Raw genomic sequence first — 27,192 nt, 5'->3', positions numbered from 1 at the left:
GCTATAACAAGAATAAGATAGGGTTGTTTTGAGCAAATTAGCATGAGAAAGGAGAGAGTGAGGGAGAGAGGGAGGGAGGGACAGAAAGAGAAAGAGAGGGAAAAGAAAAAAGAAAAAGAAAGTGAACAAAATCTGCAGTAAACATTATACCTAACGGATAAAATTGAGATATAGTTTCTTTATGGTTGAGAACAAAAAGAAAAGTACTGGAGGTTATATTCAATGCAATAAGGAAAGAAAAATCGGGATTTTATAGATCATAAGCTATAATATATTCCTGTCATTACTTTTAATTGATATAATACTGGAAAAAAATAGAATCCATAGACAAAATATAAGAGTACATAAAAGATTCAGATAATTCTATGACTCCCCTATAAAAATCCATAGTAGTTCTTTATGCAAGCAATAGTCTAGTAGAAATTAAAAAGATGATGCCATTCATAATAGCAGCAAGTCCCATAAAATATCTAGAAATATCTTAAGAACACATAAAAACCCTATGGAGAAAATGTTAATACTCAAATTGAAGACATAGAAAATGAATTAAAACCATGGAAAGATATTTCATGATGTTGAATTGAGTGATGCTATAAAGTGATTAAATTGATTTTATTTTATCTTATTATATTTTATATTTTTAGAGATGGTGTCTCACTATGTTGCCCACGCTGGTCTCAAACTCCTGCGCTCAAGCAATCCTCCAGCCAGGCTTCCCAAAGTGCTGGGATTATAGGTGTGAGCTACTACGTGTGGCCATCCTCAAATTTATATGTTCAGAATATGTTTTAAAAAATATTTTTGAGAAATTCAGTAAACTCATTTTAAAATTTAAGTGAGGGACTAAAAATCCACACGTCTAAAATATAAAAGAGAGAAATACCTTATCAAATACTAATAATACAGAGCTATAGAAATAAAACTATATGGTATTTTCAGAACATGAAACTGAACAGAAAGTTCAGAGAAAGACTCATATCTATGACAACCTAATATTTGATAAAGATGATACTGTAAGTCACTGTGGATTATTTAAAGATGGTATTGCGAAGAGTGGCCAGCTATTAGCAGACAAATAAATGTGGGTTTCTAATTACCACCAAGTGTAAAGGTGAATTCTAGATGGAATAAAGACAAAAATGTTAAAATAAAACTATGAAATTAAAGAAACAATATGGGAGAATATCTTTGTGACTGATGGCATGGGGGAAGATTTTAAATTCACAAACTGTAAGGTGAAATAATAAATTGGATTATAACAAAATTAAGAATTTATCTTACAAGAGAGACATGAATAGTAAGATTAACAGACAAATGACAGATCTGTCTCTGTCAAATAAATATCAAAAATATAAATATCAAGAGATGATATTTATAAATGTTTAATTTTTTTCAAATCTGCAGGAAAAACAAATAAGGATCAATAGAAAAATGGTAAAAAATAGGGAAAATTTTCAAAGAAGAAAACTTTCAGATTTGGAAAATGACATGAAAATATGCTCCATCTCCTTAGAAATCAGGAAAACAATGAGATATTACTTTATTACCTATTAGTCTGCCAAAAATTAGAAAGCAAGGATGTAGAAATCCTTATACTCCACTGGTGAGAACGTACCTCTTCAGAGCCATTAAGTACATTCCTATTTAATGATCACACAATTCCACCACTGGGTATCTATTCCAAAGAAATTGTTATGCAGGTACTAAGGAGACATACATGAGGATGTATTTTCCACCTTCTTGTAGCGGTAGAAATTTGGAGGTAATTTGAGTGTCTTATCATGAGTAGAGAGAATTATAAAGTGGTGGTTGCATACTGTGGTGTAACGCTTAGTGGTTAGTAGCAACGAATTATATGTAGCAGCATGGATTGATCATAAAAACCAAGTTCTGAGAAAAAATACTAGAGGATGTGATATATAACACAAAACCATTTACACACATTAAAAAATATTGACATGAAATTGTAAATATATATTTTCAAGAACACTTGCAAATTTTAAAAATACACATAACCACTGGGCATGATGTCTCATGCCTGTAATTCCAACACTTTGGAAGGCTGAGGAGGATGGATCACTTGAGGTTAGGAGTTCGAGACCAGCCTGACCAGCATGGTGAAACCCCACCTCTAGTAAAAACATAAAGATTAGCCAGGAAGAAAGAAGTGGTGGCGATGCATGTAATCCCAGCTACTGGGGAGGCTGAGGGATGAGACTCACTTGAACCCAGGAGGTGGAGTTTGCAGTGAGCCAAGATCGTGCCACTGCATTCCAGCCTGGGCGACAGAGACTCTGTCTCAAAGAAAAAAACAAAGAAACAAAAAACAAAACAAAACAAACAAACAAAAAGACAAAAACCACATAACCCATTAGAATGACTGCCTAAAGGGTGAATGAAAGTGGAAATGGAGGAAATAGAGATAGAAAGGAATATATATGTATTTTTTGAAAGCAAGTGATGGGCCTTTCAAAGACCAGCAATCATAATATACTGTCAAAGGGGTGGGGTATGAATAACTCAGCCTTGTGCTCCTCCAGTCAAAACAAGCAAACATTCAGCCTTTTATGTGATGCCTCTTCTGTGACTTAAAGACAGAGGAGTATAAAGTAGTTTCTTGGAGAAATAAAAATTTTACCTGACTCTTGATCCATTATAATTCCAATACAACCTTTGTCTAGGAGTCAGTGGCTGTCTGAACTATTTTTTAGAATTGACAAATCAAGATAGCTAGGATAGTGGTGCCTATAGAAAGTGGCAAAAGGAAACCAGTTTGATTGTTAATAAAACTAGTGGTGAAAAATACAAGTAAAGGTACATGTAGCAAGATCTTTTCCTAAGAGGCTATGCCTTGACCACCAGAAACTCTCTTGAAAGGGTCTGTTTCTTAGCCTTTCTCTCATATGGTCCTAATTTCTGTTTTTAATCCCTTTTCTTGGGGGAGCTTCTGCATCAGTTTACAGAAGCAGAGACAATCTCCCTCCAGCTTTCACCTTCCTGTTTACCCTCCTCAATTTTTACTATTCCTGTTGTGTGGTAAGAAAGAGAAGTGGGAATATGAGGGTTCTGTATTGCACTGCTTTGGAGTAGCAAAGCAAATGGCTCTTCACAGTGTAATTCTGAATGCACTTTTCCATGGAAGTATTATCATGAATATTAATGTAGGCTTCTATATAACATGCCTTATGTGTTTAAGCTAATGTAGTCTGGCCTGGGGTTTTAAACCCATATGAAACATTTTAATTGGGTCTCCAGCCTCAGAGCTTTCAAATTTTGGCTGTTATTCACTGTAAAATTTGCCAGAGATGCAAAATGAAGCTTCTCAAAAACGATTCTAATGAAGCATTCACACTAGAATAAATGAAATCTGAGAGTAGATGATTCAAGAGGAAGGACACATGAACCAAAGATAAGACTACTCGAGACCTAAAACTACTTAGATTTTACTGGGGCTGAGTTTGGCTCCCTTCCCCTCTCTATCTCTTGTACCCTTTTGCCTTACTACCTTCTGTCATGGGATGATGCAGTAAGAAGGCCCTTACCAGATGATTAGCACCTTAATATTGGACTTCCAAGCCTCCAGAACTGTAAAAAAATATATTTTCTTTATAAATTACTGAGTCTGTGCTATTCTGTTATAGCAACACAAAAAGGGCTAAGACAAAACATTGGTGCCAGACATTGGGTTGCTGCTATAACAAATATCTGAAAATATGGAAGCAGTTTTGGAAGTGGGTAATGGCTAAAGGCTGGAAGAATCTGGAGGAGCAGGCTAGGAAAAGCCTAGATCGCTGTGAATGGAACATTGAGGATGATTCTTGGTGAGGGGGTCAGAAAAAGAGAAGACATGCAGGAAAAGAAAGTAACTTCTTAGAGATTACTTAAGTGTCGTGATTAGACTGTTGGTAGAAATATGAATGCTAAAGGCCATTCTGATGAGATCCTAGAAGGAAATGAGAAACAAAGCACTGGAAACTAGAGTAAAGACCAACATTGTTACAAGGTGGCAAAGAAATTGGCTGAATTATCTCCATGCCTGAGGGCTTTAGGGAAGGCTGAATTTAAGAGATAAGTACTAGGATAGCAGAGATTTCTAAGAAAATATTGAAGGAACTGTGTGGCTACATTTATTAATTTTTCTATTTATTTATTTAGAGACAGAGTCTTGCTTTGTCACACAGGCTGGAGTGCAGTGATGTGATCTTGGCTCACTACAGCCTCTGCCTCCCAGGTTCAAGCAGTTCTTGTACTTCAGCCTCCCGAGTAGCTAGGATTACAGGCGTGTGCCACCACACCTGGCTAATTTTTGTATTTTTAGTAGAGACAGTGTTTTGCCATGTTTGCCAGGAGGCCTCAAACTCCTTACCTTAACTGATCCATGTGCCTTGGCCTCCCAAAGAGCTGGGATTACAGGTATGAGCTACCGTGCCCAGCCTTTGTGGCTACTTTTAACTGCATACAGTAATATATAAGAAAAAGAGAAATGATTTAAAGATGGGATTTACAATTAAAAGGGAATCAGGGCAAAAATATTTGGGAAATTCACAGCCTGGTCATATAAAGAGTGAAAAGGTCTTTAAGAGAGCAAACCAAGGGTGTGTCGCAAGTTACCATTTGCCAAAGAGACTACCATGAATAAAAAGGAGCCATGGGCTCATTAGCCTAAGTGAAGTAACTCAGGAATGGAAAACCAAACATTGTATGTTCACAGTCATAAGTGGGAGCTAAGCTATGAGGATGCAAAGGCATAAGAATGATATAATGGACTTTGGGGACTCGGGAGAACTGGTGGAAGTGGGGTGAAAGACAAAAGACTATATATTGGGTACAGTGTACACTGCTTGGGTAACGGATGAACCAAAATCTCAGGAATCACTATTAAAGAACTTACTTATACATGTAACCAAACACCACCTATTCCACCAAAAACCTGTTGAAATGAAAATAAATAAATAAATAGATAAATAAAAGGAGCCAGGTGCTGTCTTTCAAAACAATGGGTGAAAGACCCCAAAGACATTTGAGAGATTTTTGAGGCTACCTCTCCCATCACTGGCCCAGAGCAGGACCTTGATGCAGTTTCCAGAGGGGCACCTGAAGGACAACCACTGCTCTTTATGACCTAGGGACTCTGCTGCTTGAATTTCAGCACAGTGTCCCTTGGCCATCCCAACCATGGTTCAAGTGGGCCTAGGTGCATCTCAACCCACCACTCTGGAATGTACATACCTCATAAGCCTTGGTGGCATTCATGTGGTGTTAATTTTGCAGGTGCACAGAATGCAAGAGCTGTGGGGTCACGGTGGCCTCCACCTAGATTTCAAAGGTTATTATGGACAGCCTGGGGGTGCCCAGGCAGAGACTTGTTACAGCAGCAGAGCCACTGTAGGGAGCCCCCACCAGGGCAATGCCTAGTGGAGCCATGGGAGTTGGGAAGCCCCAAGATCCCAGAACTACAGGGCTACCAGTATGCAACTTCTGTCTGGGAGAGCTGCAGTCACAAGACTCCAAACTTTGAGAGCTGCAGCATGGCCTACACCCAGCAAAGCCATAGGGATGGGCTGGCTAAGGCCTTGAGGGCTCAACCCCTACCCCTGTGTGCTCAGAGGTCAGGACATAGAGTCAAGGAAAACCATATTAGAGATTTAATATTTTATGTTGTTTTTCTTAATGGGTTTTGGACTTCCTTAGGACCAGTTACTGTTCTTACCTGTTTTTCCTTTTTGCAATGGAAATGTCCATCATGCTTATCTCATTGCATTTTGGAAACTCATAGCTGGTGGGAGTTTGCCTTAAGGCGAATCATGCCTTGAGTCTTACCCATATCTGATTTAGATGAGACTTTGGACTTTGGACTTTTGAGTTGGTGCTAGTATGAGTTAAGACATTGGGGCTTGTATTAGTCTGTTTTCACACTATTATGAAGACATACCCAAGACTGGATAATTTATAAAAAAAAAAAAAAAGAGGTTTAATTGACTTATAGTTCAGCATGACTGGGGAGGTCTTGGGAAACTTAGAATCATGGCAGATGGCAAAGGGAAAGTGTATTAGTTCATTTTCATGTTGCTAATAAAGACATACCTGAGACTGGGTAATTTGTAATGTAAAAGAGGTTTAATGGACTCACAGTTCCACATGGCTGGAAAGGCCTCACAGTCATGGCAGGAGGTGAATAGGGAGCAAAGTTACTTCTTACCTGGTGGAAGGCAAGAGAGCTTGTGCAGGGGACCTCCCATTTATAAAATCATCAGATCTTGTGAGACTTACTCACTACCATGAGAACAGTACGAGGGAAATTGCCCCCCATGATTCAATTATCTCCATCTGGCCTGCCCTTGACACATGGGGATTATTACAATTCAAAGTGAAATTTGGGTGGGGACACAGCCATACCGTATCAGGAAGCAAGGCACCTTCTTCACGAGGCAGCAGGAAGGAGAATGGACACAGGAGGAACTACCAAACACTTACAAATTATCAGATCTCATGAGAACTCATTCACTATCATGAGAACAGCATGGGGAAAATTGCCCCCCTGATTCAATTACCTCCACCTGGTCTGTCCTTGACACGTGGGGATTGTGGGGATTAGAATTCAAGATGAGATTTTGGGTGGTGACACAGCCAAACCGTATCAAGGCTGTTGAGATGGAATGAATGTATTCTGCACATGAGAAGGACATAAATTTTGGGGGCTGGAGCAAATGCTAGGCTTTGAATGTGACCCTCAAAAAGTATGTGCTGGAAACTTAATTCCCAATGGAACAGTGTTGGGAGGTGGGGCCTAATGGGAGGTGGGGCCTAATGGGAGGTGTTTAGGTTATTAGGGCTCCACCATCATGAATGGCCTAACACCAATTATAAAAGGGCTTGAGGCTGCAAGTTCAGCCTCCTGCTCTTTCACCCTAACTCTTTTGCCATCTGCTGTGGGATGGTGTAGCAAGAGTGCCTTCATGAGATGCTGAAGTACCTTGATATCAGACTTCCCAGTCTCCAGAACTGGGAGAAGTAAATTTCTTTCTTTTATAAATTAGCCGGTCTGTGGTATTTTGTTATAGCAACACAAAGTGGACTAAGATAGGGGCTCCAGAAACACCCCCATGATGTGTAAGCTAAGGCTTACTTGGGAAAATATTCTAACTCACCATGATAGGCTGAATAATGACCTCCTTCCTCCAACCTGCCTGCCCCTCCCCTCCCCAAACATATTTATGTCCGAATCCTCAGAACTTGTGACTGTTACCTTATATGGCAAATGGAGACTTTGCAGATGTGATGAAAGATCTTTCCATGGAGACATTATCCTGGGATATCTGAGAGTACCCGATAAAACCATAAGGGTCCTTATAACAGGATGGCAGGAGACTAGAGTCAGTAGTAGGGTATGGAAAGACGAAGCAAGAATTGGTAGACATACAAGGATGAGGCCACGAGCCCAGGAATGCAGATAGCCTCTAGAAGCTGGAAAAGGCAAGGAAAGGGATTCTTCTTTGAAGTCCCCAGAAGGAATGGATCCCTGCTAGCCCTTTGGTTTTGGACTCTCGTCACTGTAAAGCAATAAATTTTTATTATTTAAAGCTACTAAATTTGTGGTAATTCATCATAGCAGCCATAGGTAACTTAAACACATACTGACTTCAAATGAATCTTTTAATCTGTCTGTGATACATTGTACTTTTCCAAAGATGGTTCAAAAATGTCTTCCATTCCTCATACCCTTCTACAGTGTCATTTTGCTGTGTCCTCATCAAGAGGTAGAATAAATCCCCCACCCACACCCTACTCTTTGAATCTGGGTGGACCCTGGGACCCCTTTGATCAATAGAATATGATAGAAGTGATACAATGTCCCATAACTGCCATGGCAGCTTGCTTTCTCTCTCTTAGAAGCCAGCTGTCATGAAAGAAGTGCCACTTTTAGACCAGCATGCTAAGAGAAACACCCACATGGAGAACTTTGAAGCATGATCTATCATATGGAAAGAAAGATGCCAAAGAACGTTAGCTGCATCTTGGACGCAGTCCCCTGCCCCAGCCATACTGGTTGACTCCATTGGCAGCAGAGACAAACAACTCAACCAAACTCTGCAAATATTTGACCCACAAATCATGAGAAAAATACAATGATTATTTAAGCTACTAATTTTGGGGATGGTTTGTTACTCGGCAAAAGCTAAGTAAAACACCTTTTTTTTTCTATAGTAAGCCGGTGACTGTCTGAACAATGAAGTAATACGTATAGTGTCTTTAGTGCCTCTTAAGAAATATATTTTTGGCAATAAGAAACTCCTAGTTACGTTAAAGTTGCAAAGTATTTCATCTTTACAATTCCAGCTGTTATTTCTTAGTTTCCTAGTAGATATTGCTAGTATGTTGCTATATCTGATTTGACAGGGTTGTAGTGAAGAATGAAGGGAAAGTAGTAAACCTGTTTTGTAATATAGAAGCATTATACACATATTATTGTATTAATCTCAGGGTTTAATTGTGTTTCTATAGCAGGCTGTATTGTGTTTCTATAGCAAGTAGAAACACAAACTGATTGTATTGACTTAATTATATATACTTTATAAATCAGACTCTGGTCAATAGATTTGAAGGTAACATCTCGTTTCTGCTATGGAATTAAAAACATAGACTTATATGACAATAAATTTCTGTGCTAAACCAAGGTTTTTTTCACTTCTGGCTTTAAGGTTCTTCTCCAGAGAGAAGAAGCTGTCACAGACCTATTTTTTATGATTCTGTATCTGTTGCCATCTTGCTTGTAGATTTTTAATTTTTCAGAAAGGTAGATGGAAACATTTAGTGTTGCATTTTGAAGGCTGAATCTTGTGAATCCACAGGACCATAAATATCCTACCTCTTGGGACAGTTCCTACTATGAATTCAGATCAAGTACATGTGTCTACTCCAAGAAGATTATGTTCGTTTTTATTTTCGGTGTGTCTTCTCTCTTTTCAAACTGGGTTATTCACTGCTGCACATTAGTCAACTAATGCTTATCCTGACTTAAGAAGCTGTGTCAATGGTAAGCACTTCTACCATCAACTGAAAAAACAAAATAAAAACTCTGTAGGTAAAGTACACCCATGCTAATATAAACTAATGTTTAAAAATTGAGAAATGATCCTTTGGTGGGTTGTATGCCCAACAAGGAAGTATTTTCAGACTACATTTAAAATACTTGTTTATAGTTGTAAATGCTGCTGTATTACTCAAAATGAATTTTTTTGCCTAATGTTTAAACTGAACAGTGTTCTCTGTTTAGTAAGCTTTAGGTCATCAGCTTTGGAATTTTTATTCCCAACAGTTTTACTTTGGCTGTTGTTGCATAATCATGTAGTGTGACTAAATGTTACAGTAGATTAATAGCTCAAAGTAGAGCCATGTTTATTCTTCTAACGTTTTGGCACTGATAATATAAACGTGGAAAATGTTACATCAATCAAATTAGCTTTCTTGCTCTGAAATTCACAAGGGGCCTAATGATAATTCTGGTACATTATTTTTAACTCTTTGTTGGAAAATTAGTAAATTAGTAAAAGCAAATGATGCAACTGCAAGATATAAATTGTGATGTTTGTTCAGAGAATATTTTGCATCCAGAATTTACATTCTCTAGATATTCATTTAACTGTGTTTTTCTCTAATTTAAAGTGCTTGTAATTACACAGATAGAATAGTTTGTCTGAACACGTATATTTAATTATTTAATTCATGCTTTATCTTTTCTTAAAATTTACCAAAGAACAGAAGAATAATAATTTTGATAAAATTTTTCTATTAGTTTCTTTTCTATGATTTTTAACTAATACCTAAGTATTGCCACATCTCAAAAAAACTTGATCTGATGAAGACTTTTTAAAAAAATTGTGGAATTAATTAGGCATTAGCTAGGTTGGTTATTTATTTATTTAACAACAAAAATTTTCTTTGGCTAACATGTGCAAAGAGATAGAAATATTGGCAGTATCGGGAGTATTGGAAGTATCGGAAGGATGGGAAGAACATGTACGGTTGACTGGGAAGTTGAGAAGCTGGTGTGGAAATGTGCAGAAACCAAGGGACTATTGCAGTATCTAATGAGGGGACAGAAATTACAAATAAAAAAAAAGGCTTGTCTTTTGCCATATTGATAAAGTGCTTTGATATTTTAGGAAGAAAATAAACAAGGTACTATAATTGATCTTTACTTGTACTTTATCTTTTTTTTTAGACAAGCTCTTGCTCTGTTGCCCAGGCTGGAGTGCAGTGGTGCAATCATGGCTCACTGCAGCCTCAACCTCCTAGGTTCAAGCAATCCTCCTGCCTCAGCTGCCTGAGTAGCTGGAACTATAGGCACATATCATTACTCCTTGCTAATCTATTTTTCATAGAGATGGGGTCTTGGGTGTGTTGTCCAGGCTGGTCTCAGACTCCTGGCCTCAAGCAATCTTCCTACCTGGGCCTCCCAAAGTGCTAGGATTACAGGCATGAAACACCATTCCAGGCCTTACTTTGTACTTCTTAATATTGCTTTTTTCTCTGGTAATATTCCTTATTCTAAAATCTATCTTATATTAATATTGTCACTGGATTTCTTTTGATTAGTGTTTTTATGGTTTACTTTTCCAGCTATTAACTTTGAACATACCAGTGTGTTTGTATTTCAAGTGAGTTTCTTTAGGTCTTGCTGTTTTCTCCAATCCGACAATCTCTGTCTTTTAATTGGAGTGTTAGACTGTAGACATTTACATTTAATGTTACCATTGATGATGGCTAAAGTCTGTTAATCCCATCTGTTCTTTGCTTTTTTTCTCTTTTCCTACTGCAATTGTATTGATTAATTGAGTTTTTTTTTTTTTTTTTGCAGTGGGGGGGAGTTGATTCCATTTTATCTCCTCTGTTATTAATTATGCTTCTCAGACTTCTTTTACTCATTTCTTTTCTTTTCTTTCTTTCTTTTTTTTTTTTTTTTTTCAGTCAGAATCTCACCGTCTATCCCAGGCTGGATTGTAGTGGGGTGATCATAGCTCACTGCAACCTTGAACTCCTGGTCTCAAATCCTTCTTCCCTTCTGCCTCAGCCTTCTTAGTAGCTAGGACTACAGGCATGTAGCACCATGTCCAGCTAATTTTTAAATTTGTTTGTAGAGATAGGGTCTCACTTTGTCACCTAGCTACAAATCCTGGCTTCAAGTGATCTTTTTGCCTTGGCCTTCCAAAGTCCTGGGATTACAGGCATGAGCCACTGTGCCAGGCCTCATTTCCTCTATTTTTTTGTGCTGTTTCTGCCTTACATTTTAATATTATACATTATAAACTCCATGATATGTTAATTTATAAATAGCTTATCAAATGGGAAAATATTGTTTTATTTATGTATTTATTTATTTGTTTATTTATTCATTCATTTATTTATTTTTGAGACAGAGTCTCATGCTGTCATCTAAGCTGGAGTGCAGTGGCACAATCTCAGCTCATTGCAACCTCTGTCTGCTGGATTCAAATCCTTCTTGTGCCTCAGCCTCCCAAGAAGCTGGGATTCTAGGCCTGGCTAATTTTTTGTATTTTTGTGGAGACAGGGTTTTGCCATGTTGCCTAGGCTGGTCTCAAATTCCTGGCCTCAAGTGATCCACCCACCTTGGCCTCCCAAAGTGCTAGGATTACAGGCATGAGACATTGGCACGTGGCCCAGAAAACATTGTTCTGTATTTTCTCTTATGTTTATCATTTCTGGCATTCCATATTCTTTTTTTGTAGATCTACATTTCCATCTGACAACGTGTTCCTTCTGCCTGAAGAAATTCCTTTAACATTTCTTAAGCTACATATCTGATGAAGATGGATTTTCTCTTTTTTTTTGAGAGAGAGAGTCTTGCTCTGCCACCCAGGCTGCAGTGCAGTGGCACAATCTTGACTCACTGCAAGCTCCGTCTCCCAGGTTCATGCCATTCTCCTTCCTCAGCCCCCCGAGTAGCTGGGACTACAGGTGCCAACCACCATGCCTGGCTAATTTTTTGTATTTTTAGTAGAGACGGGGTTTCACCATGTTAGCCAGGATGGTCTCGATCTCCTGACCTTGTGATCCGACTCCCTTGCCCTCCCAAAGTGCTGGGATTACAGGCATGAGCCACCGCACCCAGCCTTTCTCACATTTTTTAATTAAAAAATAGTATATTGCCTTTATTTTGGGGAGATATTTTTATTGGGTAAAGACTTCCATGTTGATAGTGTTCTGTCAGTATGACAAAGATGTCTCTCTATTGTCCTTTCACTTGAATAGATGCTGATGGGAAATCTGCTGTTATTCTTAGTTTTGTTTTTTTTTTCTCTATGTATGCACTGTGTTTTAGATTTCTGTTTTTCCCTGGTTTTCTCTAATTTGACATAGTATTTTTAGGTTTATCCTGACTGATGTTTAGTGGGCTTCTTGGATCTGTGTGTTCATAGTTTTCATCAAATTTAGAAAATGATTTACTATTATTTATTCATATTTCTTTTTGCTTTTTCCCTGCTATCTTTCCTCTTCTCTTAAATGTCAATAACATGTATTAGGACATTTCATATTGTTTAACAAGTCATTCATGCTCTAGTTATTTATCAATTTATTTATGTATTTATTGTTTTTATACTTCTTATCTGTACTTCCTTGATTTTGGATAGTTTTTATGTCTTCAAGTTCACTCTTCTTTTCTCCTCTCATGTATAATTTACTTTTAATCCCATTTAGTGTATTTTTCATTTTATATAGTTTATTTTTCATTTCAATAAGTTCCATTTGGGTCTGTTCCACATCTTCTACTTTATTTTATTTTTTTCATCATGCCTATATTTACTACTGGAACATGTGGAGTGCATTTAGAACAATTTTATTTATTTATTTTTCTGATTTTTGGTCATCTCTTTCATTTTGGATATATTTTCATCTATTGATTTTTCTCTTGGTTATAAATTAGTTTTTTCTTGTTTCTTTACATGCCTATTTATTTTTTAATTTAACTTAATTTTATATTGTATTGTATTTTATTTGGATATAAGGTATCACCGTTACCGAGGCTGGGGTCCAGTGGTGTGATCATACCTCACAGTAACTTCAAACTCCTTGACTCAAGCTATCCCCCTCCCTTAGCCTCTCAAATGGCTGGGACAACAGGCATGTTCCCCCAACCACAGCTGGGGAATTTATTCTTTAAATTAATTTTAAAGATTACATCTCGCTATGTTGCCCAAGCTGGTCTTAACTCCTGGCCTCAAGTGTCCTCCCTCCTCTGCCTCCCATAGTGCAGAGTGAACCACTGCATCTGACCTCTACTTATTTTTAATTGTTTACTGGGCCAAGCAAACAATACTATTCTCAGTATAAATAGAAAAAAGAACTTGGAACTTTCAATTTGGGCTAAGATGATGTAATACGGACCAAGTTTATCCTCCTGCCTTAAATAAGCAGAACTTTGGTCTAAGTATATCAAATAATGGTTTTGAACAGTGGAGAACAGGAAGCAGAACACTGTGACTCCTAAGGAAAAGAAAATAAGCTTACAGCTTATGGTGCTGGGTCCTGGATTTTCTTGTCTTCTTCCAAATAGTGTTTGATTTTGTTGTGGCATTTAGGTAACTTATGTGAAATACATTAAAAACAAATCTTTTGAGGTTTGATTTTGAGCTCTGTTAAGGCAATCTCGAGTAGCCATTAGCTTAAAACTAATTTAGCCTCAATAATAAGTCTATATCCTTGTGAGGATCCTACCTGACGCCCTTTGTACTATGAAATATTTTAGGTCTGGGTAGTCTAAAACAAACTATCTCTATCCCTCTATGACCTCTGGAAATTTTCCTGTGTAAATCATCATTCAGCCAAAGACCCTAGGGGATCTTTTTGCAGATCTCTGGAGACTGTCTTTCTCTTTTCCTCTATCTCTCTTTCTCTCTCTCTTTCCATACACACACATTTTTTCCCTTTCTCTTCCTTTATGGTACTCTGACCAGCAAAATTCTAATTTGATCTCCCCAAACTCCAATATTTGTTTTCTCAACCCAGGGAGACCACTGGGATCTGTTTGTGTTTCTTGCACTGTTGCATAGAAGCTATCTCCAGGCAGTAATGTGGTCCAATTGTAGGTCTCAGCTTGTTCATTTTCTTTTCCTTAGGAATCACAGTGTTCTCCTTCCTGTTCTCCAATGTTTGAAAAACCATTATTTTACATAGTTAGACTGAATCTCTACTTATTTAAGGCAGGAAGATAAATCTGTTCCTTGTTACATCATCTTAGCCCAAATTGAAAGTTTTCTTTTTACTTTTTCTTTCTTTTTTTTTTTTTTGAGAGAAAGCCTTGCTCTATTGCAGTGGCATGATCTCGGCTTGCTGCAGCTTCTGCCTGCCAGGTTCAACAATTCTTGTACTTTAGATTCCCGAGTAGCTGGGACTACAGGCGTGTGCCACTATGCCCAGCTAAGTTTTGTATTTTTACTAAAGACAGGGTTTCACCTTGTTGTCCAGGCCTCAAGTGATCTGCCTGCCTTGGTCTCCCAAAGTGCTGGGATTACAGGTGTGAGCCATCATGCCTAGCCTCTTTTTTCTCTTAATGTTGAGAACAGTATTGTTCTGTCTACCTTATGGAATTGTTCTAAGGCTCAAATGAGATAATATATTTGGAAAAATACCTAAATTACAATTATGAAATACTACATATACTTGCAATGCAAAAGTAGTGTTATGGGATCTTTGGGGTGTTGCTTTTTTGGCTGGAAACTTCTGTGGTTGGTGGTGCCTTTGCCTGAGTTCTTGTCCTGCATCCATGAAGAATGAGATATGCAGAAAAGTGGAGGGTGAGCAAGATGAATAGGAGCTTTACTGAGCATTAGAACAGCTCAGAGGAGACCCTCAGTGGGTAGCTCATCTCTGTAGGCAGGTTGTCCCATCAAGTGTTCAGCTCTCAGCAAACAGGAGGACTTGAAGCCAGGTCATCCCATTGTCTCTGCAGCTCTCAGTAGAGAGGAGGCCTAGAGTGGGTGGCTTCTCTCTGCAGCTGGTTGTCCCATCAGAAGCTCTCAGCAGAGGAGGGCCTGGAGAGGGTGGTTCTCTGCAGACAGGTCATTCGATGTCTGCAGCTCCAAGTATAGAGAAGGCCCTGAAGATGATAGCTCCTTTCTGCAGCTGGTTGTCTGGATATCTGTTGTGCTCTGGCTGAGTCTGGGGTTTTTATGGTCTTCGTTTTTATGGTCTTCAGAGGAGGAAAGTACATGCTGACTGGTTCATGGGCTGCCATGGGTGGGCCCAGGAAAAAGCACCAAGTGTTCCCCCTTCAGTCAGCAGGACTGACAGACCAGCCCACAGGCCCCAGGCCTTCCCCAGCCTGAAGGTGGGACTTCACAGGGACCCACCCTTTTCCACCTAGGAAGCTGTCTACCTCCTGCCACTGTTCATGGCACCCAGGCTGTTTGTGCCAAGGGGGTGCCTGCAGGCCAGCACTGAGCTGCCCTCAGCACCCCCCTCAGCTCCCTTCCCATGCTTGTTGGAGCCCAAAGACTGGAGGGGGCAGGGGGCTGACATGTTAGCACTGCCCTGAACCTATGCCCACCCGGCCTGGCTGTGAGAGCAGCTGGCTTCAGCTCCAACCTTGCTCCATGACCAGAGTGGGTGCCAGGAGTGAGGAGAGGCCAGGAAGCAAGAGCAGGCACTTCTGAGCCTGTGGTGGGCAGAATGGGCCTTCCCAGGCCCTCAAGAGCACAGAGATGCCCAGGTTTCCAGCCGGGCTTGGGCAGCTGCAGCTGCACTCAGGGCACTCTTGTCCCACCAGTTTGGAAGGGGTGGGGCTCCCCCTTGTCCTTGGTTTTCACCAGCTCCAAGGCATGTGCAGCCCCAGCCATGCCTCTAAGATCAGAGTGGATGCCTGCTGCGGGGAGAAGCCTGGCAGCAGGAGCAGGACCCCAAGAGCACAGAGACACCCAGGTCCGGAGCCATGACAGGGAAGCTGCAGCAGCATCTGAGGAGTGTGGGACTCCTACCTGCTCCGTGGAGTGGGAGGCCCTGGCCCACCTCCCCGCTGCAGCAGGCATCTTGGCAGTGGCCACTGTAGATGGACCACTGCTGCCATCTGTAGTTTACTTTTACAAAATAATTATAAATATTTGCCTAATGGGCTCACTTTTTAATTTAAGAAAAGTATTATTTAAAAGAAGGAGTTGTGTTTTTTTTTCATTGGTTCTAGACTTCAGGATTTTTATTATAGTGCACACAATTTTATTTTACCATGACATGAGGTTAAAAAAATAAATAGATGTCTATTTCCTTCAGCCATTCTAGACCAATGTAGTCCTCTGCCATGCAATGAAGATGGATATATGAGTTGCAAAGATGGAAAAGCTTCTTTTACTTGCATTTGTAAACCAGGTTGGCAAGGAGAAAAGTGTGAATTTGGTATGTATAGTAACCCCCGCCCCCCAGCTCATCAGGATTGGTCTCCTGAAAAGTTCTCTGCTGGTTATATTACTTTAAAAATAATTTATTTTTTTCCTGTTTTAGACATAAATGAACGCAAAGATCCCTCAAATATAAATGGAGGTTGCAGTCAAATTTGTGATAATACACATGGAAGTTACCACTGTTCCTGTAAAAGTGGTTTTGTTATGCTTTCAAATAAGAAAGACTGTAAAGGTAAGAGCAGGATGGTAGAATTAAAACACATTTACTGTGTGAGAATAATCCCAGTTATAGAAATTTTACTAGCAAATTTTTGGAAAAATGATTGTAAGTGCTTATACTAACACATTTTTATCGACATTGAAGCCTTGTGATATTGTGGAACTGCTTTTTAGATTTTGTTTGTTTTTGAGAGATAGGGTCTCACTCTGTCTCCCAGGCTGGAGTGGAGTGGCTTCATCATGGCTCACTGTAGCCTTGACCTCCCGAGCTTAACTGATCCTCTGACTTCAGCCTCTGAAGTAGCTGGGGCTGCAAGTGCATGCCACCATGCCCAGCTAGTTTTGTTTTGTATTTTTTGTAGAGATGGGGTTCCATCATGTTGCCCAAACTGATCTTGAACTCAAGTGTGCCTCCTGCCTCAGCCTCCCAAAGTGTTGGGTTTACAGGTGGGAGCTCTGTGCCTGACCTGCATTTTAGTTTACAGTACTGATAACACGATTTTTTAAAATTTTCTTATTATATGTGCATGTACACACTTGTATGCATGTTTCAATAAGGAATTTCATTATAAAGTGACGTTTCAATGCAAGTCTTTGCATGCTACAAACTTTGCAAAATCATTGTTTATCCTTTGTTTTCAGACATTATATTTTTTATTTTCTTCTAGTAAGATAAATAGCCATAGAAAGAAATCCACTGCAATAACTTCTCCCATTGTATTTTATTTTTCCTTTTCAGAAATACTTTTCTGATTTCCAACATCAACTCTTCATCTAGCACCTCATTTCCTGCTGTGGTTTTGGGAAAGTAAAAGATCTAGTTTTCTTTCTCTTTATACCTTTAAGATCATATCATTGGTCATAACTCCTTTTTCTCCTTCAGACTTAAATATTCCCTGTTAGTTTAGTTTTCTAACAAGTCATTTTACTAGTGCATTTCCTTTGTTTTTCATTGTTTTCCTATCCCTAAATTTTGGCTTTTTTTCTCTCTGTATACTGTCTTTCAGTTTGCCTGTGTTAATGCTATGACTAAATCTTCAAGTACTCATACCAGGTGTTTGGATGACTAAAAATGAAATTTCCCACCTGGACTTAAAATTTGCCTTTAGAAACTGGATACAATTAATATCCAAGTTCTCTCCTCCACTACTTTTTTTTTTTTTTTTTGCTAAAATGTTAAAAAAAAAGTAAGTTAAAATGTGAATTTCTTGTTCAACTCTTTATTTTATATATGTTTTGATAAAGCCCTAAATTGGATTCATGTTCAAATCGTCTATCTCTTACTGAATAGCAGTGTTTAGTATGATAAAATGTACTATAATATTATTTAAACTGCAGTTAAATGACTCTAAAGTGAACTACATCGACAACAAATTCTTCTAAACAGTTTTCCAATTTGTGACCATGTATGTTTCTTATCTGCCTATTTGAAGGTCTGAGTTTGGATTTTGAGACTGCTTAGAATAAGACTGTCATTAGAACATGAGTGATAGAAAAACCATCGCAATGCTGGATACCATCTGCATTTTGTAAACAAATAGTACCCATTCATACTTCTACTCTTAAACACTTTCATAGTCTCTTTCTAAAGAATTTGTGTTTTTATTGTTTTTTTAAGATAGGCAGGGTTTCGCTCTGTCACCTAGGCTGGAGTGCAGTGGAACGATCTCAACTCACTACAGCCTCAACCTCCTGGGAGGTCCTCTCACCTCAGCCTCCCAAGTAGCTGGGACTACAGGTGTGCACCACCACGCCTGGCTAATGTTTGTAGCTTTTGTACAGATACAGATGGAGTTTTGTCACATTGTCCAGGCTGGTCTCAAATTCTTGGGTTGAAGCCATCCATCCAATTCAACCTCACAAGGTCATGGGATTACAGGCATGAGTCACCACACGTGGCCAAATTTGTGACTTTTTAAAAACTAAAAAGCATTTAATTCTTATCCACTCAGTTAATACACATATATATGTGTAAATGATTACAAAAGTGCTCTTATTAATAGGAATGTTCCTGATGACCACATCTGTCCTTATATTCATTTGCATTATTGTTTACCCATGATATGTAAGTAATAGCGTAGAAAACAGATAAAAGAATATATAAAAATCTATTACAGCCAGGTGCGGTGGCTCACGCCTGTAATCCCAGCACTTCGGGAGGCCGAGGCGGGTGGATCACGAGGTCAGGAGATCGGGATCATCCTGGCTAACACGGTGAAACCCGGTCTCTACTAAAAATACAAAAAATTAGCTGGGTATGGTGGCGGGCGCCTTCAGTCCCAGCTACTCCAGAGGCTGAGGCAGGAGAACGGCATGAACCCGGGAGGCGGAGCTTCCGGTGAGCCGAGATCGCGCCACTGTGCTTTAGCCTGGACAACAGAGGGAGACTCCGTCTAAAAAATAAAAAAAAATAAAAAAATAAAAAACTATTACAATGGGACGTTTGCCAAGATGTAGAAATGGTTGGGATCCAGGTGCCAGTAACTGTCTAAAGATGAAAGAATAAATAAAACTTAACTTTTCTCTTTCTTCTTCTTCTTTCTTATTTTTTCTTTCTTCTTCTTCTTCTTTTTTTTTTTTTTTTTTTTTTTTTTTTTTTTTTGAGACAGAGTCTCGCTATGATGCCCAGGCTGGAATGTAGTGTGAGCTTGACTCACTACAACCTCTGTTTCCCGGATTCAAGTGATTCTCCTGCCTCTGCCTCCCGAGTAGCTGGGACTACAGACGCACGCCACCACGCCTGTCTAATTTTGTATTTTTCGGTAAAGACGGGGTTTTGCCATGTTGACCAGGCTGGTCTTGAACGCCTGAGCTCAAGTGATCTGCCTGCCTTGGCCTTCCAAAGTGCTGGGATTACAGACATGAGCCACTGTGCCCAGCTGAAAGCATAAAACCTTTCAATCAAACATTAGATGTCAGTGTGGAGTCATAAAACCAATGCACTGTAACTTAAACTTGTATGATCTAAATAATTCCCTGCAATATGCCTCAAACCAAATACACTTATTGACATACTTTTACTGATTTTATTATATTTTATTATTTATTTATTTAGTGACAGGGTCTCCCTCTGTTGCCCAGGATGGAGTGGAGTGGTGCAATCATAATTCTAGGCACCCCAGCTTCTGGGTTCAAGTAATCCTCTTGCCTTATCTTCCTTAGTAACAAGAACACATGCCACCACTCCTGGCTAATGTTTTTCTCTTTTGCTTTTTTTTTTTTTTTCTTCAATATATAGAAGTGGGGTTCCACCATGTTGCTCAGGCTGGTCTCGAACACTTTGCTTCCCAAAGTGCTAGGATTATAGCACTGCCACCATGCCCGGCCACTCCTGGCTAATTTAAGAAAAAAAGCTTTGTAGAGACAGTGTCCCATTGTTGCTCAGGCTTACTTTACTTCAAAAACATTGAGTTTTTAGCACTTTTTAAAAAATTGGATATTTTACTTTGAGTTAATTAAAGATTCACATGAAGTTGTAAGAAGTAATACAGAGAGATGCTATGTACCCTTTACCCCATTTTCCCTTAAAGGTAACATTTTACAAAATGATAGTACAATTTCACACTCAAGACATTGACAATGATACAGTCAAAATATAGAAAAATTCCTACAAGGGAACTGGTTTTATTATTTTTGTGCAAGTTATTTTAAATAATATCCTAAATTTTGACTATTAATCTGGAAAAAAAGCTGTCAACTTTTAGAATAGAAAACATATTTTCTGTTCTGAATTTGTCTTTCTCCAGAGAGTACACAGAAGGGTTCACTAATAATTCCATCTCCGTTGAACTATTTCTGTCACGTTTTGTTTTCTTCACAGGTCCTCATCTAGTAACTAGTTACTATCAATATGTTGTCTCCTTCTTAATTTCACAATATAATATGTGCACCTGAAATTTCTGGAATATTCATTTAGCACTAAATTCATATTGGATTAACTACAGATTTATAAGTACTTAGAGACTTTAATCTTATTTTAAATTTGAATCATTATTGTCTACTTTAGACAACAATAGTAGTGTACAAATTAGATATTTGTTCTTTTCCAAAGAAACAAGATAGAATAGATGAGCCATCCCATGTACAAAAAAATACTTGTGATAATATGCAGTGAATCTGTTTCCAAGACTTCCATTTATTGTCATACCACAACCCGGCAAATAAGAAAATTTCTAAAGCTTTCTCCTTAACATAACTAGAAAGGAACATGGCAAACATCAGTCAAATTCCCTGTGCATTTGTAGAAAGAAATCATATTTAGTAAACTAACATATGATGATAGATTTAATGGTTTTTTTTGTCCAAAGGCCAATCTGTTATCTCATTACATATAGTAAACTAGATCCAGGAAACAAAAATCAAGAGTTCTTTGCTAGTGTCTGCTGGTATGGGAAAAATGTTTTTTAATATAGTGATTTTATTTATAGATGTGGATGAATGCTCTTTGAAGCCAAGCATTTGTGGCACAGCTGTGTGCAAGAACATCCCAGGAGATTTTGAATGTGAATGCCCTGAAGGCTACAGATATAATCTCAAATCAAAGTCTTGTGAAGGTAGAATGATGGTGGTGTCATTACTGATGGTGGAGAGGTTGGTTGTGAACCCTGAAATGGTATTTAAAAGCATTGGTTTTGTTTGACATCAACAGTCATATTTTCTTATCCCTAATATAGCTTGTTCAATTGGGTGATCATTGGTTTCCTTCCTTCCAGAGTAAGAGTATGTAAGGCATATGGTCTTTAAGTTTAGTGTTATGCGCGCCAATTGGCCCTTTGAGCTACCTATGAATTGGAGACCTCCATGTGTGATAAAAACAAGATAAACATATTTTCATGTCGTTTACATCATATTCAAAGATAAAGAGAATTTCACTTTGGAAGGAAAAACAATAGATAGAAAAGAAAGACACAAGCTTAAAAATCATCTGAGTGAGACAATGAGCATGGTTAAAAACTTTAGTTTTTATTCCAAGCTTTTCAGTGATTTTTCTGTGCATATATAAATAAATCATTTATTCTAAAATAAAAAATGACACAGTTCTATTATCTCATGATAAAGAAATGATAACAATACTTTAGAAATTTAAGAAGTATTGATCTGTAATGTCAGAGCCTGTGGGTTTGGGGCAACCCCTTGAAGGTGCTATTACTTCATGTGACTGCAGTGGTGCTGCCCTGTGTGCCTCAGGAAGCTTCAATATATTATAGTTGTTTGTTTGTAGGTTTGTTTATTATGATATACAGATTATCTCATACCTTCCTTTCGATTTCTTAAAATTTTAAAACAGATTTAATGCCATGGCTGGAACTAATCAATACTAATTTTTCTATTGTGGCTGTATATATATATATATATGTGTGTGTGTGTGTGTTTGTATATTCACACACATGTATAATGTACCTTTTAAAAAATAGATTTAGGGGGTACAAGTACAGTTTTAATGTACTCTTTTAACCATTTTTAAATGTACAATTCAGTGGCATTAATTACATTCATGCCTTTATGCAGCCATCACTGGTATTTCCAAAAGTTTTTCATCAGCCCCAACTTTTAAGTAGTAACCATTAAGAAACTTTTAAGTAGTAACCTTTAAGCAGTGAGTTTTCTTTTATTAGTTACCTTGATGGCGGTAACCTGTAATCTTGTTTTCTGTCTCTATGAAGTTGCCTAAATCAATAATAATTTTACAATATATTTTTTAACTACGTAGGCTGTTTTTGAGATTTTGATGTCCTATCTTCTTTTGCACTCACCAAAAATATTCCCCTGCCCCCCCAACACACATTTCTCCTTTCCCACCATTGCAGATAGAAATTACTGTGGAAAACTCTAGATGTCTGCAAGATTTATCATTAGCCAACTTCATCACCTGTACTGTAGTTTTATTTAATGAATGACATATTTTTTAAAAAGATTTATATATGACTCTATCTATCTATAACTTTAATAATAAGCCATTTTAATACTAAGGATTATTAATTTTGGGAATCTATTTTAAATTATTTTATGAGAACATATTCAATAATAGCATTTATGAACTTGTGGAGTTTTAAAGGTCATAGGGCATATCCAATGAAAATGTCAATGATCTTGTATAACTCTGAGATAGATGTTTGCTTCAACATAATATTATAAATTTCCAAGAATGATTTTCTTAAAGTATGGAGTAGGGACAGGGACCATGTAGAAGATTTCATAATATGGGAGATTACATCACAGTGAGGTTTTTATTTGGAAAAAAAAAAACAGAAAGATATTTCCCTAAATTCACTGGCACCATTAATTATGGCATTATGAGGGTTCCAATGTTCTTGATATTGTCATTTAATTCCTGATTGTATCAACCTTCAGTTAAAGGGGTCTTTTCTTCCCTTCCCTTCCCTACCTTTCCTTTCCTTTACTTCCCCATCATCCTCTCCCTTCCTCTTCCCCTTCTCATTTCTTTTTTCTTTTTTACAAAGCAATGAATTATGAGGTAATCTCAATGGGATTCAAATAATCAGAAATGAAAGTTAGGTTGAGATTCTCAATCTTTTTTTCCTTCAAATTCAAAATGAGAAATTTGGTAGAATTGTTATACTTTACTTAATCACTGAAAGTCATAAATTAATTTTTGTTTCAAATATGTAAATAAATAAAAATTATACTTGTAAGTCATTTAAATTTCCATGTTAAGTATTATATTTAAATGTAGTTTGATGTCATAGTATTTCTTTCCCTAAGGTTTGATTATCATTGATTATATCATACTACAATCATAATATTCCTGTGCCTATAAGATTGAACATTTAGGAGATATTAAAGTTTGTGTGTGTGTGTGTGTGTGTGCGCGCGTGTTTACCTCAGATATAGATGAACGCTCTGAGAACATGTGTGCTCAGCTTTGTGTCAATTACCCTGGAGGTTACACTTGCTACTGTGATGGGAAGAAAGGATTCAAACTTGCCCAAGATCAGAAGAGTTGTGAGGTAAACATTTTACAAAGCTTAACTTCTCACCGTTTTCTAAAATGAGAGATCCTAGATACTTATTTTCACATAGCTGAGTTAGGTCAGGAAAATACAGACGTTCTACAATAATTGCTGTAGCTTTAAGCAGGTTATGAGTCATTATTATTTACTAATTATGGTCATGTAAGTAATAAACATTGGGGATAATTAGTGACTGGGTTTAAAAAAAAGAGTATAGAGTCACAGTTTAGAGAGTACTTATCTGTAGCCTGTACATTTATAAAATACAACTTGTATGTTTACTTAAGAAATCAAGAAAAGCTGAGTTTAATAGCCCTCATTGTGAAAAATTCTCCCACAGAAACTTCGGTGAAAACATTTTCCAGTGTCTACTTTTCTGGATTCCACTCTGACTAGTTTGATCATGCCTTAGGCATTTTAAGGTTTATAAAGTGCTCATAAAGTTTCAGAGGGTACAAGTGCAGTTTTAATGTACCCTTTTAACCATTTCTAGGATTTAGTGGGGTTAAGTATATCATAATTCAGAGAGGTTGATTTCTTAATCTGTGTCTCTCAAACTTGCTTTTAGTTACTTAGATTTAATGCATAATTGACCCAGGAATTGAATATTGGGCGTAGGTGCTCATTTTTACTTCATTGAAATAAATGTCACCATCTGAGCTCTTTTTTTTCCTGCATATGTTTTTGACAAGTGAAGGTAAAATTATATATAATTATGAGGCAGACCATAAAAAAAAGCCTAAATAATGGTTTAACTAAGTGTACACACATACCTCTATATCTGTTGCCAAGACAAAGCTGTATGTGTCCAGAAAAATGTCACATTCAATCATGTGCAACCTACTTGGTAATAAGCTAATTGGCGCATGTAGTAATTTTGGTATGGTACTACTTAATTGAAATGCCATGCTGTGTGAACATCTATCTTGTACTTTAGTCCTTTATCATTTCTGTATTTGGTGTAGCTACATATCACCATCTGCCTTGAAATAGACTTATTAAAGTTTTAAGGGGAAATAAAATGTTATTTCTGGGCCTATAGTTAATACAGTGCTATGTACGTAGTTCTCCTTAAAATATCCTCATATGTGCTCAATAATTTATATGTTTAAAGCTTTTCATTGTAATGTTTGTTTTCACTCGTAGGAAAAAACACTTGATACCATATGTGATGAATTTAAATAATCTTCTTGTAAATTCCTTGGGGACTATGAGATCTTAATTTATATTTATTTCCTTCATGTTTTCCAGTATTCCCTTTACTATCTAGATAGCACATTCTTGCTCAGAAAACTTTTGCTTAATAAATGAATGAGTGAATGAATGAGGTGCTGTTTATTGGTACATTAATTCTTACACCTATTTCTGACTTCAAATAAAAATAATTTTCAGACATAATTCATGGGAGATATTATACCTGACTGTTAATTAAAGAAATATATATTGGTTCTTGAAGAAAGAGTTTGTTTAGGACAAAAATTTGCAAAGGAAGTATTAAAGACAAAGATAGAAAGCCATGCACATTGAACGAGACTTTAAAACACACGTATTCTTGGAGGTTATACTGATAGATAGACTATACAAGGAAATGGAAGATATGTCTTTATTATTACCAAAAATATACTTAATTGTTTTAGTGTATTACAGATGATACATTAGTAACCAAACAAAAATGCATGACCTCACACAAACATTAAGCAATAACCTATGCATTTTGATTGTCTTGTTGTTTATTTGGTTTCTTTTATTCCAGGTTGTTTCAGTGTGCCTTCCCTTGAACCTTGACACACAGTATGAATTATTTTACTTGGCAGAGCAGTTTGCAGGGGTTGTTTTATATTTAAAATTTCATTTGCCAGAAATCAGCAGGTGAGGAACCAATACCAATGATAATTTCTAGAGGTTAAGCAGATAAGGGCAGAAGAAAAGTGGCCAAAAATGTTTGAAGTGTGTGAAATTGTATTACCTATCAGATAATGTAGTCATATTACCAATCAGATGATTTGGGGAACCCTAAAGTCAATTTACTCCTTCACACATGTAATTTTCATGCTAAAACCTTTTTGAGTCATTCTAGGCTGAATTTCCCCAATGAACATTTTATATTATTCCATATTATTCCTTTTGTAGAAAATGCATATTTACTAAGAAGCTGGGAAAGTAGATTTAATGTACTTGTGAAATTTCCATTATTCTTTATGCATGTTATGAAAACTAGGTAATAAAAAATACTCAGTATTGCTTTTAGAATATCATTATATTCAAAATTATTAAGGAAAAAATTTAAACTTGCTTAAGTGGCATTTTAAAGACATACATTACACAATTTTAGTTGGCTATCTAAATACTTTATCCATTATTATCATAGTTAGATTGAGTTCAGAAATGAAGTAATTGCTTATTTTTTTAGTCATGATTCTACTTTATTTTTTATAGCAATGTTTATGATCCAATTTTTATTTTATTTTATTTATTTATTTTTGATACAGAGTCTTGCTCTGTTGCCCAGGCTGGAGTGCAGTGGTGCAATCTCGGCTCACTGCAACCTTCACCTCCCAGGTCAAGCAATTCTCCTGCTTCAGCCTACTGAGTAGCTAGGACTACAGGCGTGAGCCACCACACCCAGCTACTTTTTGTATTTTTAGTAGAAACAGAGTTTTACCACGTTGCCCAGGGTGATCTCAAACTCCTGACCTCAGGTGATCACCTCAGGTGATCTGCCATAATTGCACTTTAGTTATCAGATTTTCTCAGAAGCATACATTGTTGGAAGTAAAAGAAAGAAATTGGATTTTTTTTTTTTGGAATAATGAGAAGGAAAAATACTTGAGACAGATTATACAGTTCAAATTTTAAAATATTTTAATTAAATAAGCATGTGTGTTTAGAATTTAATGTTAGATACATGAATGATTATTCATTAAATAATTCAACTAAATTCATAGACATTATTAACAACATTGAAAATTATTCTAAGATCAATAACTTACATAAATACTTAAGCAACTGTGCTCCTTCCACACTTTATTTCTCCCAATATGTGGTTTTTTCCTTTAACATCACAGAGCAAGGAATATCTTCTAATGATAGAGATTGGAGAAAACCCTTCCCTGCTATGAGAATAATGAGAATGACAGAAAAATATTTTTTGTAGTAAATAACACTTTTAGGAATACAACTGATCCTCCAAATCCTTGAGTTCCTGATCTGTGGATTTAACCAACTTCGGGTAGATAATATTCAGAAAAAAACACAATGACAATACAATACAATACAAAGACACAATACAGTATGACAACTATTTACATAACATTTACATTGTATTGAGTATTATACATAATGTAGAGATGACTTAAAGTACTTGGGAGGATGTGCATAGGTTATATGTAAATACTATGCCATTTTATATAAGGGACTTGAGCATCTGTGGATATTGATACCATCCAGAGGTCCTGGAGCCAATCTCCAGGAGTTTGTTCATTTCTCACTGACAATTCACAGTAGTTTGATCTCTAACATGGGATCAGAATTGGCCAAATTATTTTTTCCAGAATTTATTATTTATTTATTTTAAACTTTTCATTGAAATATAA

The 27,192-nt window shown here is 37.1% G+C and overlaps 1 protein-coding gene across 1 annotated transcript in view; it reads left to right on the top strand.

Moving 5' to 3' along the window:
• Nucleotides 1–27,192, top strand: part of LOC101147670 (vitamin K-dependent protein S-like) — a 58,548-nt gene that overhangs the window by 9,804 nt on the left and 21,552 nt on the right. Inside the window, 6 exon segments of the mRNA XM_055382125.2 lie at nucleotides 8,925–9,034; nucleotides 16,282–16,404; nucleotides 16,510–16,641; nucleotides 21,056–21,181; nucleotides 23,475–23,596; nucleotides 25,353–25,468. Of these exon segments, the coding sequence (XP_055238100.1) occupies nucleotides 8,925–9,034; nucleotides 16,282–16,404; nucleotides 16,510–16,641; nucleotides 21,056–21,181; nucleotides 23,475–23,596; nucleotides 25,353–25,468 (729 nt within the window).

This window comes from Gorilla gorilla, chromosome 2 (assembly GCF_029281585.2).
Source record: "Gorilla gorilla gorilla isolate KB3781 chromosome 2, NHGRI_mGorGor1-v2.1_pri, whole genome shotgun sequence".
NCBI lineage: Eukaryota > Metazoa > Chordata > Mammalia > Primates > Hominidae > Gorilla > Gorilla gorilla.
Note: the sequence above shows the minus strand (reverse complement) of the source record. Positions and strands in the feature narration are given on the sequence as shown.